The sequence below is a fragment of the Notamacropus eugenii genome, chromosome 2 (genome assembly GCF_028372415.1).
Source record: "Notamacropus eugenii isolate mMacEug1 chromosome 2, mMacEug1.pri_v2, whole genome shotgun sequence".
Classification (NCBI taxonomy): Eukaryota; Metazoa; Chordata; class Mammalia; order Diprotodontia; family Macropodidae; genus Notamacropus; species Notamacropus eugenii.
Window position 1 is genome coordinate 80556230 of NC_092873.1, and position 19331 is coordinate 80575560.

The 19331-nt window shown below is 39.0% G+C and overlaps 1 protein-coding gene and 1 pseudogene across 7 annotated transcripts in view; one reads left to right on the forward strand and one right to left on the reverse strand.

Annotated features, from left to right (window-relative positions):
• Positions 1-19331, reverse strand: part of STAG3 (STAG3 cohesin complex component) — a 48688-nt gene that overhangs the window by 24481 nt on the left and 4876 nt on the right. For all 7 annotated transcript variants that reach the window (XM_072641422.1, XM_072641427.1, XM_072641425.1 and 4 more), the window contains 5 exons: positions 18350-18463; positions 17895-17991; positions 14019-14095; positions 13547-13751; positions 12409-12560 (listed from right to left, as the gene is read on the reverse strand). In XM_072641422.1, the coding sequence (XP_072497523.1) occupies positions 12409-12560; positions 13547-13751; positions 14019-14095; positions 17895-17991; positions 18350-18463 (645 nt within the window). The remainder of the gene's footprint in view (positions 1-12408; positions 12561-13546; positions 13752-14018; positions 14096-17894; positions 17992-18349; positions 18464-19331) is intronic.
• LOC140530387 (receptor expression-enhancing protein 6 pseudogene) lies at positions 3495-4155 on the forward strand (annotated as a pseudogene).

Below are 19331 nucleotides of genomic sequence, written 5' to 3' on the forward strand. Positions count from 1 at the left end.
AGAAATCATAAGGGACTTACTGAAATTGAACTATTTACATTCCTACATGGAAAGACAATAATTTGTAACTTTTGAAAGTTTTTTCAGTATCTGGGTAGTTGGCGGGATTACACACACACGCGCACACACACACACAGATGGCGAATTGAATAGGATGGGATCATATCTTTAAAAAAAATGAAATTAGTGGTGAGAGAGAAATATATTGGGAGGAGAAAGGGAGAAATGGAATGGGGCAAATTATCTCTCATAAAAGAGGCAGGCAGAAGACTTTTCAGTGGAGAGAAAAAGAGGGGAGGTGAGAGAAAAAACATGAAGCTTACTCTCATCACATTTGACTAAAGGAAGGAATAAAATGCACTCATTTTGGTATGAAAACCTATCTTACAATACAGGAAAGTGGGAGAGAAGGGGATAAGCAGGGTGGGGGGATGATGGAAGGGAGGGCAGTGGGAGGAGGTAGCAATTAGAAGTCAACACTCTTGGGAAGGGATAGGATCAAGAGAGAATAGAAGAAATGGGGGGCAGGATAGGATGGAGGGAAATATAGTTAGTCTTACCCAACACGACTATTATGGAAGTCATTTGCAAAACTACACAGATATGGCCTATGTTGAATTGCTTGCCTTCCCAAAAGGAATGGGTGCAGAGGGAGGGATGGGGAGAAGTTGGAACTCAAAGTTTTAGGAACAACTGTTGAGTATTGTTCTTGCAACTAGGAAATAAGAAATACAGGTAATAGGGTATAGAAAGTTATCTTGCCCTACAGGACAAAAGAGAAGATGGGGATAAGGGAAGGGAGGGATGTTAGAAGGGAGGACAGACTGGTGATGGGGCAATTAGAATGCTTGGCATTTTGGGGTTTGAAAATGAATATTGAAAACTTAAATAAATTTAAATAAAATTTAAAAAAAAATCACAGTATGGGAATTCCTGCTACCTACACTGATCACAAACTTCTGATGACAGGAGATAAGTCCTGGGGAGCTGCGTAAAGGCTAGAGCAGTTAAAAAATCTGCCCAAGAGCATACTAGATGTGTCAGAGGCAGGATTTTGAACCAAGGCATTCCTAGTATCAAACTCATCAATCTTCACACTATGCTCTAAGGCCTCTGGATTTTATTATGCGAGAATAAAAGATTTTCTGATAGAAAAAAGTAATATATTCAAAATAAAAAGAAATAGATTAAGAGAACAATTCTTGTAGTAGTTACTATAAGAAAAATCTTGCTTCTAGAATCTATCTAGAAGAGACACAAATCTATAAGAGCAATAATAATTTCTCAACATACAAATTATCAAATTGCAATTTTTGAGAAATCATTTAAAATCTATAACAAGCAAAGAAATATACAAAGTAAAACAACTCTGAGTTGCCACCATACATACATCAAATTCACAAAAACAGTTTAAAACAATAAAAATCAGCACTCGTGGGGATAAAGGAAAACAGACACTCCATGAACATTTTTGGTATTTGACTATGTCTATGATTCTTACTGATTTGGGTGTTCATTTTATCGATGCAGCCTGTACTGTTTCTTCTCATGGGTAGCTAGTAAGATTCTCATCCATGGATTGCCATTAAACCTAAATAAAAGATCTACCTAACTTACCAGGTGCTTTTCTTTCAGGTCTTTCATTATTTTTCATTCTCTCCATACATAACTGAGCCATTTCCTTTTCTGCTCATACATGTCAAACATAATGTATTTTATACTATTTCTTCTGCAAAGGACATCAATAGTAATAATATATTGCTTTTTCCATTATTCTTTTGGTCATTTGAAATTTTAATTCTTCAGGGATTATAATTACAGAAATTATATTGTCTTACAATCACATAATACACCAGGCAAATGCATTTACAATATGGTTTTAATAACAAGGAAAAGTCTAAGACTGTTAAAAGTACCATACAAATTCCCAAAGATGATCCAGTATACACTCATTCAAGGTTTCATCCAGAATCTATATCCTTATGGACCAATTCAATAGGCTATTAATTCATACATCATAATCTGATATTCTTCATCATTTGGTCTAGTGATTATGGAAAGGAGAAGCAAAATCTCAACGGCTATGGGTCAACTAATCAATAAGAATTCATTAAGCACTTTCTACATACCAAAGAGTTGTGCTAGATTCTAGGGATTAAAAAGACAAAAGTGAAGCAGTGCTAGAACTCAAGGAACTTATTCTCTTAGTAGAGGAAACATTTACATGTATAGGTATATATCAAATATATGTGAGGTGATAGGGGGAAGGAGAGTTGGGATGAGGACTACATCTAGAGGAATTTTATTTACTATTTTTGAGTTGTCTTGAAAGAAACTAAAGATTCTAAGAGTTAGAGTTAAGGAAAAGCATATTCCAGGGAGAGAGAATACTAATGTCTTCTGGGCCACCTTTTTTTGGTGTATTAACATTATCCAATTTTCCCCAAGTAGATGTCTACTGTCCAAACTATGATATACAGTTTGATTACTAATATATAGCTAATAACAATATAGCCATTAATGAATGAATAACTTAGATAAATGAGCTTCGTAAATAAGCTGGGTCTTTAGTTGAATTGACTCTTTTATGAAACTAAATTTGTAAGCTTCCCATCATTCTTTTCAATCATGTTTGTGGGGGAGAAAGGTTAAATTTCTCTAAGGAAACGTGATCATCAATGTCCTTATTTTCCCAGAGTAGATAATTTAAATAGGCCAGATTGAAGTTGTCATAATTACACAAGACACTATTTTCTCATTTTTATTCTTTCTTCTAATTTTTTATTTTGACCACTGTTTAATCAAATCAATGAGATTTTAAAATCTCTTCTGCATTAGTATTAAGTCATTTCCTCTCCTTTATGAGATGATCAATTTTGTTTTTTATGATACTGTTTGGTGATTTCACTCTCTGATTCTTCTTTAAGAAAGTCTCGAATGTAATACATGTTTTTTGAAATAAACACCTAAGTCTCTGTTATCTTTCATCTCTTAATCCCAAATTATATTTTCACAACAAACTGTTTATTATCTATCTTCCTCCTCTGAGTTCACCTTTGCAACGAAGGAACCAAGTATTAATTCTGGTGCAAGCTTTTTTAACAAGTAGGGAACATACAATAAAAATTACAAAACAAAAATTATACCCTTTGACCCTTTAACCACTATCTGCTTGGACTCTAAGAACATTACTAAAACTTTTAAAAGAGAAAAAATATTCACACCCTCTCCTGAAATGACCTTATAAATCATCCAGTCCCACCCTTTTTTTACTCATTTTTTTTTTTTTACATTTTTACATCATTTTACTGATGAGGAAACAGAGACCTGATGTCTGAGGAATGGCTGGATAAAGTGTGTTCTATCAGAAAGTAGAAAGAACAGTTTCAGTAAAGTAAAAACAGAAATTAGAAGCAGGTGCAGGACCACATCGTGGGAGGGAAAGAAGAACAGGGGACTGGAGGAGTGGAGGTCCTGAGAGCCTGGAGACGGAGATGCCACCAGCACCGCTACAGAGCAGTGGGGGGAGCCCTGCAGGTCCCCTCTCAGACCCTGTTCCAGTCATCCTCTGTCCCCTTTCTTCCCCCCTCGGTCCTGGGAGCCACAGGTAGCTTGAGGCAGCTCTTCCAGAGGTTCCTGGAGCAGAAAAATATTGTCACCAATGTCCTGGGCAAGCTGGAGAAGGTCTCCGATGTCAAAAAGCATTACCTGACTACAGGTTCCATTGTTATCTTGGTCCTCTATCTCATATTTCACTATGGGGCTTTCCTGCTCTGCAATCTCATCAGATTCATCTACCCAGCATATGCCTCTATCAAGGCCACTTCAAAGTCCCCAAAAATATGATGATATCATCCGGCTAACCTGCAGTATACAGCATATTTGGCCTGGCTGAATTTTTCTCTGACATCTTGCTTTTCTGGTTCCCCTTCTACTATGCAGAGAGTGTGCCTTCTTGCTATGATGCATGCTTCTAGCGGCCTGCAATGTCTCCCAGATCCTGTACCATCGTCTGATCGGCCCACCTTCCTGAGGCACCAGGCTTTCATGGACAGTCTGGTGACTAATCTGAGTGGACAAGCCCTGGACACAGCAGCCAATCTGATGCAGGAAGCAACTAAGGCAGGCATGATTCACCTCCAGAAGAATAAGTGAAGAGATCACCCAGGAGCCAGAGGCTTTGAATGACTGGACCCCCTCCCAGCCCCATCAGCATCAAAGGACCATAGTCCCCAGTCCTGGCCCACGTCTAAGCAGCTGACCCCTTCCAGTTGTAAGGCTCCAACCAACTCACCCTCCTGGGCTTTAGGGTATTAGAAATGTCTCCCTAGGCTGGTAGCTGGGATGGGCATGGGGGGACCTCTTCCCATTTAGGATCCACCAGCACCTGCTGAGGCCCTGCTGGTGCTCAGACTGTTCTAAGTATACCATTAACTATCTTATCTGCCTCTGGCCTCCTCCATCCACCACGGGCCTCCCACAGGACTCCTGATGTGTCCTGGCCATTCTAGTTACAAAGTCCTACACAAGCCAAACAACAAAACAAAACAAAACAAAAAACCCAAAAATTAGACTGCAGCAATTTTAAAAAGTGAGTCATAAGAGGATGGGGGCAAGTACAGTACTTTTCAAAAGAAAATTAGCAGCATAATATGAGAAACTGTCATGTATAACCCTTATTCCAAGGCCCTTGATATGGGACTCTTCTTATTGGTGAAGAATGCCCTGCCCTGGATGATGGGTGGGGAAGAGTTGGACAAGAGGTAAGAAAGCTCCAAACTTCACCAGTCCCTTTTTGGAACTCTTCAAGCACCAGTTCCCTTTGAGACTCCTCAAGCTTCAAGGCAAGTCACTTTCAGGTGCTTCTTGTTTTCAGTTTTGAGAAAGAAGATGGAAGAAGCCAACCCCACTTCAGGTTACTGAAGGAAAAGACTGAGAAGACACGAAAGGAGCTGACCGACTTTATCATATCCCTATCTCTAGCTTGCTACACTAAAGTTTGCAGAGAATTTACCCTTGGATGAGATCCAGGACTCACTCCCTCTCTTGGTTGAGACAAGTAACTTTGATCCTAATGGGAGAGTTCCTTTTAGTGTCTGTCTGATATATAATCTCCTACGTTCTCTGGTATTGTTTTGCCACTTATTTGCCACTTATTTGGATAAATGAGTTTCTTTACAATTCACTATGAGTATTCACTGTAGAACTGGTAATTAAGTGGATCAAGTCTTGGTTATAAAGGGTCTCTCTTCTCCAAAAATAACAAATTAAACAGGACTAGAACACAATCATATCCCCTAGATGAACAATATTTAAGGGAGCAAATAAATAAACTGGGAAACCCTCTCTCTGAGGAAAGCAGAACAGCCTCTGACTCCAACTTCCTGCTTCCCCTCTTGGGAGGAATTAAAGACTCCCACGGAAAAAGGTGGGGGGAAAAGAAGGCCAGAGTTGTCTATCCTGCCTCCCTTCTAGCCAAACAAGCACAGCCTTCAACACTGGTGGGCCTCTCATACACTTGGGGTCTTCCTTACATAGTTCTAGGCATATTTGTTACATGGTATTTTTTAGGTAATATGACAGTATGAAAAGCAGAAGTGATATATAAAGACTCATAAAATGGCAGAGTAGAAAGAGAAGAAAAACACTACTATTATATTTTAGAAAGCAACATAAATGGAAAATACAAAGTATTCTACATTAAATGATTTTCCCTTTTCTAAAACTAAAAAGTAAAATGGTTCAAAATTTATGGTTTTACAGGGATTTGGAGGAGGCAATGAGGCTGTCTCTTGTAGAAAGCTGACCTAAAAGCTAGGAGGACAAGGGGTCAAAGTTCCAAGGAGGGACATATATTGGCTATGTGAACCTGGGTAAATTGCTTAACCTCAGAACTCTTGGGAACTCTGAAACTTTAAGTTGCAGAAGAGATGCTGACCTCTACTGGTAGAAGGAGTTTTCCAGATCAATCACCTCATTTTCCTCTTCTTTTTCATGGCTAAACTCCTAGAAAAGGAAGTCTGTAATCAATGCCTCCACTTCCTTCCCTCTATCTTCTTAACTCTCTGCAGTTTAACTTCTGACCTCATTATTCATTTGAAACTGCTCTCTCCAACATTACCAATGATTCCTAACGACAGATCTAATGGCCTCTTTTCAACCCTCATCCTTTTTGACCTCTCTGCAGCTACCGATAATGTCCATCACGCTCTTCTACATACTTTCTTCTCTAGGTTTTCAAGCCACTACTCTCACCTAATTCTCTTTCTGGATCTTCATCCAGATCATGCCTAATAACCATGACTGTTCCTCAAGGTCTTCTCTTCTTCCTCTATCCTGCTTCACTTGATGATCTCAGTAGCTCTCATGTATTCAATTATCATCTCATGCAATGAAGCTGACTCTCAGATCCATTTGCCTAGCCCTAACTTCTCTCCTAACCGTCAGTCTTATATCTCCAATAGACTATTAGACATCTTAAACTGGATGTCTCATAGATATCTTAAACACATTACTAAAATCAAACTCATCTCCCCCAAGCATTCCCCTCTTCCAAACTTTCCCATTACTGTGGAGGATATTACCATCCTCCCAGTCATACGGACTTGAAATCCAGGTGTCATCCTGGATTCCTCATTATCTCTCTCACCCTCCATATCCAATCATTTACCAAGTCTCGTCAATTTTATCTTCGCAACACACCTCTTGAATATGCCTTGTCGCCACCACCCTGCCTCAGACCCTCACCTCATGCCTAAACTATTACAATAGCCTGATGACTGTCCTCTCTGCCTCAGTCTCTCCCCCACTCTCTATTCATCTGACAATTTGATCTCCCTAAAGTGTAGTTCTGACCATTTCACACACCACCATTCAGTTCACTCCAGCTCCCTACTGCCTACAAGATCAAACATAAAATCCTATGTTTGGCTTTTAAAGCCTTTCCCCATCTTGTGCCTTTTCTTACTTTTTCATTTTTCTTACACCTTACTCCCCTCTGTGTACTCTAAGATCAAATAAACACTGGCTTCCTTGCTGTTCCTCAAACAAGACCCTCTATCTCCAACTTCTGCGCTGGCTGTCCCCAAGCCTGGAATTCTCTCCCTTCTCATCTCCACTTCCTGGCTTCCCTGGACTCCTTCAAGTGTCAGCTAAAGCCCCACTTTCTGCAAGTGACCTTTCTCAGTCTTCCTTAATCTTAGTGCTCTCTCACATAATCTTCAATTTATCTTATATATATCTTGTTTGTTCTTCCAATGAAGGGCAAATTATTATTCAACACAAGGACAAATACTGAAGCTGAAATACTTAGGCTACGTAATAAGAAGACAGAATTAACTGGAAAAGACCCTGATATTGGGAAAGAATGGAAGCAAAAGAAGACAGCTACAAAGGAGGATGAGATTGATAGTAGCATGGAAGCAATGAACCTGAGTTTAGACAGATTTCAGGAGATAGTGGAGGACAGAAGGGCCTGATGTGCTATGGTCCATGGGGCCACAAAGAGTCAGGCACAACTGAACAACAACACAAATATATCATTTGTACCTAGTAGTTTACATGTTGTCTCCCCCATTAGACTATAAGCTTCTTGAGAGCAGGGCCTTTTGGGGGATAATTTTTTGAATCCCCTGGGCTTAGCATAATACCTGGTACAGAATGGGTGCTTAATAAATGCTTGTTGATTTGAATTAAATCAATGGTCTAGTCCTTATCTTCTATCTGGGATTTTATTCCATATTCTATTTGTTTATATTTGTTGAAAGTGTTACAGTTATAATTTTTAAAACTTCACGTTTGCGCAGTGCTTTAACATTTGCAAAATACTGTTTCCACAACTACCTCTGGACTTTTTTTTTTTTTTTTTAGCAAGTAAACTGATTTATCCAAGCAAATAGCAAACACAAACCAGAAAAGTTATGCAGAATGCAATATAGTAGAACATGCATAGAGTGAATGAGCTCTCCTGCTAGGAGTGAAATATCTCAGCTATAACCAACAGCAGAGGTCCCAATCTCACTGACGGGGAAATACCCTGGAGTCTTTTGGGAGACAAGCAGGAAATTTTGAGCTACTAATTTTCTCCCCATCCCTCTCCTCCCCCTACCCCAAGATGGCATGCAATCTGATGTAAAGCCTATGACTTTTTATCAGATTGTTCTGTTGCCTACATTCTTGATGGAAGGAATTGCTATATTTTAGTTAGAAGTGAAAACAAAGATACATTTTTTCCCCATCCAAGTTCAAGAACCTTGTGAAATCTATCCAGATTCTTTGACAACTGCTGATATATGGCTATTTAAAGGGAGAATGTATTTAACAGTGATAAATGCAAAGAGAGTTGAAACAAACGAAGACTGACAAAATAACACAAGATCTGAGAATGAGGTTATTAATGAATGGCAGACTGAGAGAGAATGAACATTATACTGGTTGGAATTATTAGGAATAATTAGAATAGGAATTATTTCATTCAATGTATTTCTATTCTCTGCCTAACATCCTAGGGGCCTAATAAGTACTGATGATTCAGAGAACTTGGGCTTCTTGATCCATTAAAATGATGAGATTATACTCTATGATCTCTAAGATCCCTTCTTGTTGTTTAATTTTTGATCCTATTGATTTGAGGAGACTAGTTTCATTAGAGTGGTAGGAAGAAAAAACAGATTTCAAGAATTTAAAAAGTCATGAGGAGACAGAGGCAAGTACAAAATACTCTTAAGAAAGTTGGCAGTGACTCAAGAGAAGCATTAAAAAGGAAAACAGGAAAGGAAAATCATAAGGGACTTGATAAGTTTAAATCGTTTACATTCACATGGGAAGATGACATTTGTAACTCATAAGACTTTTCTCATTATTAGGGTAGTTAAAAGGAGCATATATAGACAGAGGACAAATGTGAATTGAATATGAAAGGATGACATCTAAAAAATAAAATTAAGGGGTGAGAGGAAGGAATGTACTGGGAGAAAGAGAGGTAGAATGGGGCATATTATCTCACATAAAAGAAACAAGAAAAAGCTTTTTGTAGTGGAGGGGAAAAGGGAGGAGGTGAGGGAGAGAGAGTGAACCTTACTCTCATTAGAATTGGCTCAAAGAGGGAATAACATACACACTCAATTGGATATAGAAATCTATCTTACCACAGGAAAGTAGGAAGGGAAAAGGGATAAGAGAAGGGTGGGGGAGTGGGATGGTAGAAAGGAGGGCAGATTGGGGGAGGCAGTAGTCAGAAGCAAAAGACTTTTGAGAAAGGACAGTGTGAATGAGAGAGAAAATAGGATAGATAGGGGTGGGAGAAATAGGATGAAGGCAAAGAGATCTAACAGGAGTATATTCTGAAGCAAATTTCTTTGATAAAGACCTCACTTCTCAAATATATAGAGAACTGAGTTAAATTATATAAATAAGAGCCATTCCCCAATTGATAAATGATCAAAAGATATGATCAGTTTTCAGAAGAAGTAATCAAAACTATCTATATCCCTATGACAAAATACTCTAACTCACTACTGATTGGAGAAATGCAAATTAAAACAATTCTAAGGTACTACTTCATACCTATTAGACTGGCTAACAGGACAGAAAAGGTAAATGACAAATATTGGAGGGAACATGGGGAAAATGAGACATTAATGCACTGTTGGTGGAGTTGTGAACTGATTCAGCCATCCTGTAGAGCAATTTGGAACTATGCCCAAAGGGCTATCAAGACCACTACTAGGTCTATATCCCAAAAGAGATAAAAACAAAAAGGAAAAGGACCTATATGTACAAAAATATTTATAGCGATAAATAATTAGAAGTTAGGGGAAACCCATCAATTGTGGAATGGTTGAACTTGTGATTATGAAATAATACTATTGTATTATAAGAAATGATGAGCTGGATGCTCTCAGAAAAGCCTGGAAAGACTTGCATGGGCTGATGCAAAGTGAGATGTAGTGCGTACAAAGTAACAGCAATATTGTTAAGGTAATCAGCTGTGAGTGACTTGGCTATTCTTGGTAATGCAATGGTCCAAGGCAACTCTGAGGAACTTATGATGAAGGATGCTCTCTATCCCCAGAGAAGAAACTGATGGTGTCTGAATATAGATTGAAGCATACTTTTTCTAAAACTTTATTTTTCTTAAGTTTTTTTCTTGTCTGTTTTTTTTCACATGACTAATATGAATATATTTTTCATGACCACACATGTATAGCCTGTAATAGTCTGCCTTCTCAATGAAGGTGGGGGCAGTGTGGAGAGAAGAGGGGAGAAAGTTGGAAACTCAAAGTTTTAAAAATTAATGTTAAAAATTGTTTTTACATGTAACTGCGGGGAAAAATACTAAATAAAAGCTTAAAAAGACAGTTGTCTGTGAAAGAAAGGGAAAAAATACAAAAGTAGGGAACCATTTTTTTCCTCTGAAGATCAGAAGTAGTCTGGGGGGGCAAAGCCAAGATGGCAGAGCAGAAAGAGGCACCTACTCTAGCTCATCCCCATAAAATACCTGTAAAAAATGACTCTAAACAAATTCTAGAGCAGCATAAGCCACAAAACAACAGAATGAAAGAAATTTCCAGCCCAAGGGAGCCTGGAAGGCCGACAAGAAAGATCTATCACACAGGGCGTGGAGCAGAACGCAGCCCACAGAGCCCAGCTTTGGCCCTGGCACTGGCAGAAACAGGAAAAAGTGAAGCTTGCTCTCATCACATTTGGCTTAAGGAGGGAATAACATGTTCACTCAATTTAGTATGAAAATCTATCTTACACAGGGGAGAAGGGAACAAGCGAGGTGGAGGGGATGATGGAAGGGAGGGCAAATGGGAAGAGGGAGCAATTAGAAGAAAAAGCTCTTGGGGAGGGACAACGTCAAGAGAAAGAATAGAAGAAATGGGGGGCAGGATAGGATGAAGGGAAATATAGTTAGTCCTACACAACATGACTATCATAGAAGTCTTTTGCAAAACTCACATATATAGCCTATATTGAGTTGCTTCCCTTTCCAGTGGGGATGGGTGGGGAGGGAGGAAGGGAGAGAAGTTGGAACTCAAAGTTTTAGGAACAAAGGTTGAAAATTGTTTTTGCACACAACCGGGAAAAAAGAAGTACAGGTAATGGGGGATAGAAATCTATCTTGCCCTACAAAAAAAGAGAGAAGATGGGGATAAGAGAAGGGAGGGGTGTGACAGAAGAGAGGGCAGATTGGGGGAAGGGGTAATCAGAATGCATGGCATTTTGGGATGGGGAGAAAATTTGGAACTCAAAATTTTGTGGAAATGAATGCTAAAAGCTAAAAATAAATAAACATTTTTTATAAAGTAGTCTGAATATTATATGTGGGTACTGGAAAAAAATGGAAGAGAATGAAGAAGTAGTACTCTATGAAGCAAGGTCCTAGAGGAGGGTGTGGAATATCATTGCTATAAAAAGATTTCTAAGATCTGATGTATCAGTGCAAAGAAAATACACTACAGCTATTACTGATATTGACAATTTGGAGGGGACCAGAGAAAACAGAACAAGTAAGAAGGCTCCTTCTTTGGAGATCGCATCATGGAAGATCTCTTATCATGGAGGAAACCCTACCAGACAAATCCTGTTTTAACAAGTACACAGAGAAAAGTCCTGTCAATCACATAATGTGAAACTAGACACTGAAATAAAGGGAGAATGTAACACCTCAAAAGAAAGGGAAAATCTAAGTGTGATTGAAAGTATAGATACACTTTCAGACATCATAAGGTCTTATACACAGCATTCATTAGAACCGCAAAGTGGTATTATTGTCTTCTTGTTAATTCTAAATTTTCCATTCTTTCAGTGATTTGGGTCCTAATCCACTTGGTGTGAGGTTTGGGGACTGGGGCAGAGACCTTCCTGTTGTTCAGTCGTGCCTGACTCTTCATGACCTCATTTGGTGTTTTCTTGGCAAAGATACTCATATGGTGTGCCATTTACTTCTCCAGTTCATTTACAGAAGAGGAAACTGAGGCAAATAGGGGATTTCCTGAGGGTCACACAGCAAAGTAAGTGTCTAAGGCCAGATTAGAATACAGGAAGATGAGTCTTCCAGGCCTGGTCCAGTGTACCACCTAGCTGCCCTACATGTCACATAAACATCAAGCTTTAGATGCTTTGCCCATGATTGTATGCTAATACACATATACTTTTGATGACAGACATGAAAGTTAAAATGGATTCTGTCAAAGCACAGAATCACCTTAAATTTCCATTGGAAGGCTTGGAAGGCTTATTAATCTATAGAAGGTCTAAGTCTATTTAGTTATTGTCTGACAACTACTTACAGGTTTATATGAGGGCCTGATACCACTGAGGAGTGGGAAAGCGAGTACAAGTCCAGTAATTTGCCATAGAAATAGACTAGAGAGGAATAAAAGATGCACGTGAAGTGCTCACCTCCTTGTATTTCTCCAACAGGTTCTCTAGACGTTCTGGGGACCTGTGGCCCAGGCCCTTGCTGCGCTCTGCCTCAAACTGGCGTTGATTGTTGTCCTTTTGAAGATTCAGGTGAAGGGCAACTCTTACTAGGCCAGTCATTAACTTCATGGCTATAAAAGAGGTAGGGCAGAGAAGGGAAGTTAGAGCAGGAGTAAATATTCGTAAGAGGGAGAAAAGATGTCACAAAAGAAGAAGAAAGAGAGGATTATAAAGAAAAAACCCAGTTACAAAGTTGGGGGAGGGGAAAGAGCTCTCATAGGAGCACCTCGGGCCTAGTCCTATCTCTATTTCTAACATAGACCTATACCCAAGTGTTGTTGTCATGGAAGTCCCTCTCTTTGTACTACTGTCACTAAATCATCTTAACCTGACTGAGCTATCTCTCAGTTCTCCCGGTCGAGGCACTGTTAAGCTTTTTTCTTTCCTTACTGTATCCAAGGAAAAGACGAGGTTTATCAAAAAGAACTTGACAAGCACCTAAGTGGAAAAGGTAAAATAAAACAATGTATGAAACAGAACTAATGGATCACAAAGACTGGAAATCCTATCACAGGCTATGCCTAATGTAGTTAAAGAGGACAGATTTGGCTCCAGTTCAAGTCTGACAGGTATTAACAGCTATGGCTCATACTCACATCTTCTAAAAGCCCAGGATTCTTTCTACTACATTTCTACTACTCTGCTCATCTGAAACCTGAAAATGAACTAACAGTCCCTAGATCAGAAGGTTTTGACCATATTCCATATGTTACTCCCTGTTCCTTTCCACCTTCACATTTCATTAAACAAAAAATGGGAAGCCACAAAGTCTCATATTTTTCCTATCAAGGATGAGTACCTACCACTAATCCAGTTAATTGCAGACCACCTAAAATAGAAGTCCTAGACTAAAGATATGTTAAGTACCCCAACGTTGGTACCAAAGACTCAAAACTTTGGATGGAAGAACTAGGATTGCACTAGAAAAACCCAGAACTAAAGAGCAGTTGGCTGGATACAAAGTAAGAAATTTGTTCCCCACTCCCAATCTTTAGTGTAAGGCCAACACACCCTAAAACCCAATGTCCTCAGTCCACCTCACCAAGTACATACTTACCAGCCAGTGTGCTGGTGTGACGGAAAGCACGGATCTGAGAATCAGACAGACCAGTGAGTAGGGAGATGAGGGTATCCATGAGGAAATCATCATAGAGGTAGCTATACTGACACTGACACACCAGTGCACCCACAAATTCACAGAAGCTGCTTCGGAATTTCTTCCAGGTTGGACCTGGTGCTGCCAGTGGGTATTTTACAGAATCCTACAGGAAAAAAATAACATCTCAGTGAGGAAATTCATAAAGTAGAAGGGGCCCTAATGGCTCAAGCCCAATTCTGGGAGTGCCTTTCTGTTATTCCACAAGAATCTATTTACTCTTGTTTTCCCCTCTCCAACCCCCACCTTCTTCTTCTCCACCCCCTCCCATTCCTATCCAAGAAGAAAGGTTAAGACTGCATTCAGTCACTCTCAGGCAATAAAAAAAAGGTATAAGGAACTCGTGATTTCCTTATCATCATGTTGTTCTCACCTCATCAAACTTCTCTGTCAGATGCTGGATGATCTCTGAATTCTGCAGGGTCTTGAACATCTGATGGGTTACTATACCTGAAGAACATGGGAATTTAGGTTTTAATGGACAGAAAGAAATAGCTTAAATAAATAAATAGCTTAGCTTTGCAGACATATCAAGGAACGAGGTAACAAGAACTTCACATTTATATGACATTCTAAGTAAGGTTTACAAACATTTTACACACATTTTGCTGTTTAAACTCCAAAACAATTCTGTGATAGCAGGAGCACAAGTCATCCTCGGTTCACAGATAAGGAACTAGAGACTAAGAGAAGTTCGGTGACTTGCTCTCATACATAGTATTATGACAGCAGGGTACCACTATGCCTTGCTGCAGGGATAAAGTACAGAATATATCTATGTAACAACATATAAAAAGTATTGTTGCTACTGTGATTTTAAGTGAACTGAGAAGATGTCTAGTTCAACACCTTCACTGGACAAATAAAGAACCTAACAGGGGGAGGGAAGAAGAGCTGTAAATAAAGAATAAATGCAGTACTGGCTGTACTGCCAATGTGATACCCATAGTAGCTGCTATGGATATACATGTGTATTTCCAGGGTAAATTCACAAAATATAAACTCTCTTCCACAAAGACAAAACCAAAATATTTATTCAGATACAAGAAAGCCAAATCCATCATAGTAACAAAGAAATCTATACACATTATAAATGCAGGGAGCACAGTCATCCCCAAGCCTTCACTCCATCAGGCCTCCCCACAAACAAGTTCCCTTAGGCAAAATCACTTCCTTTCTCACTCACCTTAGCTACTCTGCCAGCTCTATCAGCTGTGCCTCACTCTCTCCCACCTCTGCCCTCCCTGCTCCGCTCATTCACCCTCCACCCACCATGGGCGTCTTCATGTGACTCAAGCTGTGGGCTGGGCCAAAGTTCACAGCAGGTCACACGGGCCTATTAAGGGGCAGGGAAGATCTTCAAATTCCCTTACCATTACACTGGCTTTTTCTTCCTTTGGTGCTGACCTTGCACTTACTTTTTAAAAGAAAAGTTTTATTGATACTTTTAAAAAGTTCAGCGTCCCTTCCCAATAACCACTCCCTGAAACAGCACACTCCTCTCTCCCTGGTAATAATGAAATAGTTATGCAGAACAAACCAGCACATCAACTACTGGTGATAATCCGCCTCATTTCTGCACCATCCCTCCATCACCTCTCATCAAAGAGGATGAAAGAGGCTTCACCATCAGTCCTCTGAGGTCAAGATTGGTTGATTAGGGTTGTTTTTCTTTAAATTCTTGTGGTTATTGTAGTTTACCATGTTATTTCATGCTAAATCAGCTCATACAAATCTCAAATTTTCTTGGAATTTTTCATAGTTTCTTACAATGCAAAAACAAATTACCTTAAACATATCTGACAATTTGTTCAGTCTTTTCCCAATCAATGAATTCCCACTTTGTTTCCAGTTCTTTCCTATCCCCCAAAAAAGACGGCTCTAAGTGGTATAGTGGACAGAGCACTGGACTTGGAGTGAGGAAGACTTGGAGTGCAAATTCTGCCTTAAACACTTACTGTGTAAGGCCAATCAAATCACTTAACCTGTTGGCTTAATTTTCTTTAGCTGTAAATTGAAATCAAGAATTGAAATCTCTCACAAGGTTGAGAATCAAATAAGATAGCATACATAAAGTACTCTCCAAAACTTAGTTATCTAAATGTTAGCTCTTCTGGGTGACATTTTCCTCTCTTTACCTTGCTTAGAGTAAATGTCTGGTCAATTTCGTGATTACTCTAATATATTTTCATGCTGTTTTACAAAACAGGTCAATTTATAGGGCATTAGTGGCCACAGTCCTTCCCACATTCACTATTTTCATCTTTACTATTATCTTGCCCTGTCAAGGAAAAGGCAGTAACTTTGTAGTTCTTTGTCTAGAACCCTCTCTACATCTGAGACCTGGGCCACTGCATAGTGTCTCATGTAGAAGCTACCCAGTTTGCACTGCCCTTCAGTAAAGGCCAAGGGGACACATACTAAAGATGTGCCCTTTTGCACCTCTCCTCTTCTTTGTGATCAACAACAACGTTCTGAGGACAGCCATTAACTGCTGCTTGTCATCTGAATTCTCCTGTAGTATATAAAATAATGTTTCTTCAGTTACAAAACTATCATAAACACAGAGCAGGATGGTATACTGGCTAGAGGGCTCGCCTCAAAGCCAGTAACAGCTGAATTTAAATCCCAATGTTTTAGGTATCTTTGAGCACATCACAAACTCTGGAGAGGTTAGGCTGCCTGGAGGCAATACTATAAGACTATTAAGTTGTAAAGGAGCTGATCTGCATTCAAGGTACAGTGGCTAGAGCACTGGACCTGGAATCAAGAAGATTGGAGTTCAAATCTGACCTCAGATACTTACTAGTTGTGTGACCCTGGGCAAGTCACTTAACTTCTGTTTGCCTGAGTTTCCTCAATTATAAAAGGGAGACATTTTAGCATCTATCTCTCACAGTTGTTGTGACAATCAAACAATAATATTTGTAAAGCACTTAGCACTGGGCTAAATCTAACAAGATCAAATTCAATATGAATAAAACACAAATTCTTAGCCTTGGGTAAAAGAAATCAATTTCATGAATAAAAAACGGGGGAAGAATGATTAGACAATAGTCTTAAAAAATTATCTGGGAAATTATGGTATATGATTGTAAGTTGTGGTATATAATTGTAATGGAATACTATTGTGCTAAAAGAAATGATGAACAGGTTGATTTCAGAAAAACCTGGAAAGTCTTACAAGAACTGATCCAAAGTAACGTAAGCAGAACCAGGAGAACATGGTAAACAGCAACAGCAATACTGCATAATGACCAGCTGTGAATGACTTATTCTCAGCAATACAATCATCCAAGATAATTCCAAAGGACTCATGATGAAAAATGCTACCCACCTCCAAAGAAAGAACTGATGGAGTCTGAATGCAGATTGAAGCATGCTATTTTTCACTTTATTTTTCTCTTGTTTTTCTTTTGCTGTTATTCCGTTTTCTTTCACATGACTAATATGGATATATGTTTTGCATGATTACACATATATCACCTATGTCAAATTGTTTCCTATCTTGGGGAGGAGAGACGGAGAATTTGGAACTTAAAATTTTTAAAAATGAATGTTAAAAGTTGCTTTTACATGCAACTAGGAAAAATATAATAAAAAAAATTATCTATGGCAGCTAAAAAATTCTATTTTCAAACTTTGGTTACATTAAGGAAGTATAGCCTTAAATACTCTGTTTACAGAAACAGAGAGGGGATAGTTCCTTTCCACCTCCATCTCCATTCCATTATCTGGAATATTGTGTTCAGCTCTGGGTATCCTGATTTAATAAGGACACTAATAATCTAGAGAATTGGGAGGAGGCAATTAAATGGTGAAGGGCCTTGAATCCATATCATAGGAAGATAAGTTGAAGGAACTAGAGTTGTTTAAACTAGAGAAGATTATGGGGCCACGACAGCCATCTTCTAGTATTTTAAGGGTGTCAAATGGAAGAGGCATTAACCATGTGCTGTTTGGCCCCAGAATTCAGGAACAAAAGTGAAATGGACTGCCTTAAGAGGTGGTAGGTTCTCTTCCTGGAAGGTTTTCAAGTAGAGAGTAGGTGACTGGTTAGGTCATAGTGAAGATTCCTTTCATGTATGGATTGAACTACTTGGTTGCTTGAAGTTCTTTCTAACTCAGTTCTGATGCTGTGGAAAGGACTTAGCACAGAGGGAAGTAGAATAGGAAATTTATTTTGAGAAAGTAATCAGGAGAGCTGGAGAACAGGCCAAAGGATTAAGGAGAGGGGAAATCTCCTTACCTTTGCACCCACAAGCCCCAATGAAAAAGTTAATGAGCTCCAGAAATCCTGCATCTTGATCCTGTTTGTAGCCCTCCAGCCAGTCATCCACCACAACCTACAGCAGGTATGTCAAGAAGAAAAAAAATTGAACTGAGACAGTGACAAGAAAAAAAATCCAGACGTACCTCACACCCCAGGTCTTTCCCCGGTTTATACTATAGTTCATTCTTTCCTCAGCCCACAATCACAGAGCCTCTCCTATCCTGAAAAGTCTCCAAAGGAGACACTCCCATCTTTCACTTCCCAAACCTCCATATCCCTCAAACATTGAGAATTTTCCCTGAGGTACAATACCTATTTTTCCTATCTCAGATTAAGTTCATTAAAATATCTACACCAAACCAAGGCTGCAGACAATTCATGCAAAGAGTAAGTCAGTAACAAATCAAAGTGATCAGGAACTGTGCTTTGACCTGCATGGCACTCTTGGCAGTCTTCACAGCCTCTAAGAGATCACTAGTAGGGGGTTTCTGATTTCTAAGTCCATCAGAGTCTTTTCGGGATCCCTTCCTTGGATGTTTGGCCACCTGGGGAAGTGTAGAGAAAGGGTATGAGAATGGAAGATTATGATCACTATGTACAAAAATGCTACAAATAATGTTACGATGAGCAACAAAAGAGCAGCAGTTACATGTGTCCAATGACAGAACTGGCTAAACAAACCACACGTTACCCTGCTATAAAGAATAATAAACATGAAAAATTCAGAAAACCATGAGAACATTTGCATGGAGGGATAGAGAGTAAAGAACAGAGTCAAAAGAACAATAACTATGATTTTGAAAATAAAAATGACTAACCAGGTCAAATGTACATTTGTACTAAATTATTCAAGCTGCAGTACACATACTTTCTGTTAATAAGAGTGAAATGTACTGCAAGTTCAAATCACTCTTCTAGAAAATTTTGATTAAAAGTTTTCAAGGATGTACTTTATAGGAGTTGGTTGAGAAGTCTTTGATATCGAAACAAAATTTTATCAACAAAGAAAAAGCATAGTTATGAGTTAGAAAGAAAAAAAGAATGAAATTTAATTCCAACCCTCTTTCCTGTCTTCCACTGCATCTACTAACAATATAAAATTGCAAACCAAAAGGGAAATATTTCAGTCGTTAGCTTAAATTGAAGCTTTTAAAGCTACTAAAGACACAATTCATTTTAAATTGATTTCACAGAATTTTAACATGAGAGGCCCCTTAAGAGATAATCTAGTCCAAATTTCTCATTGTACAGATGACAGAACTGAGGTCTGAAGAGGTGAAATTACATGCCTAAAGTCCCACAGCTATGCAGTGGCACAGTTTAATCTCCTGACTGCCTGACTAGTGCTCCTTTATCATGCTGATTTGCATGTTATTCGTTTAATAGCTAAATGGGTGTGGATCATGATCACTG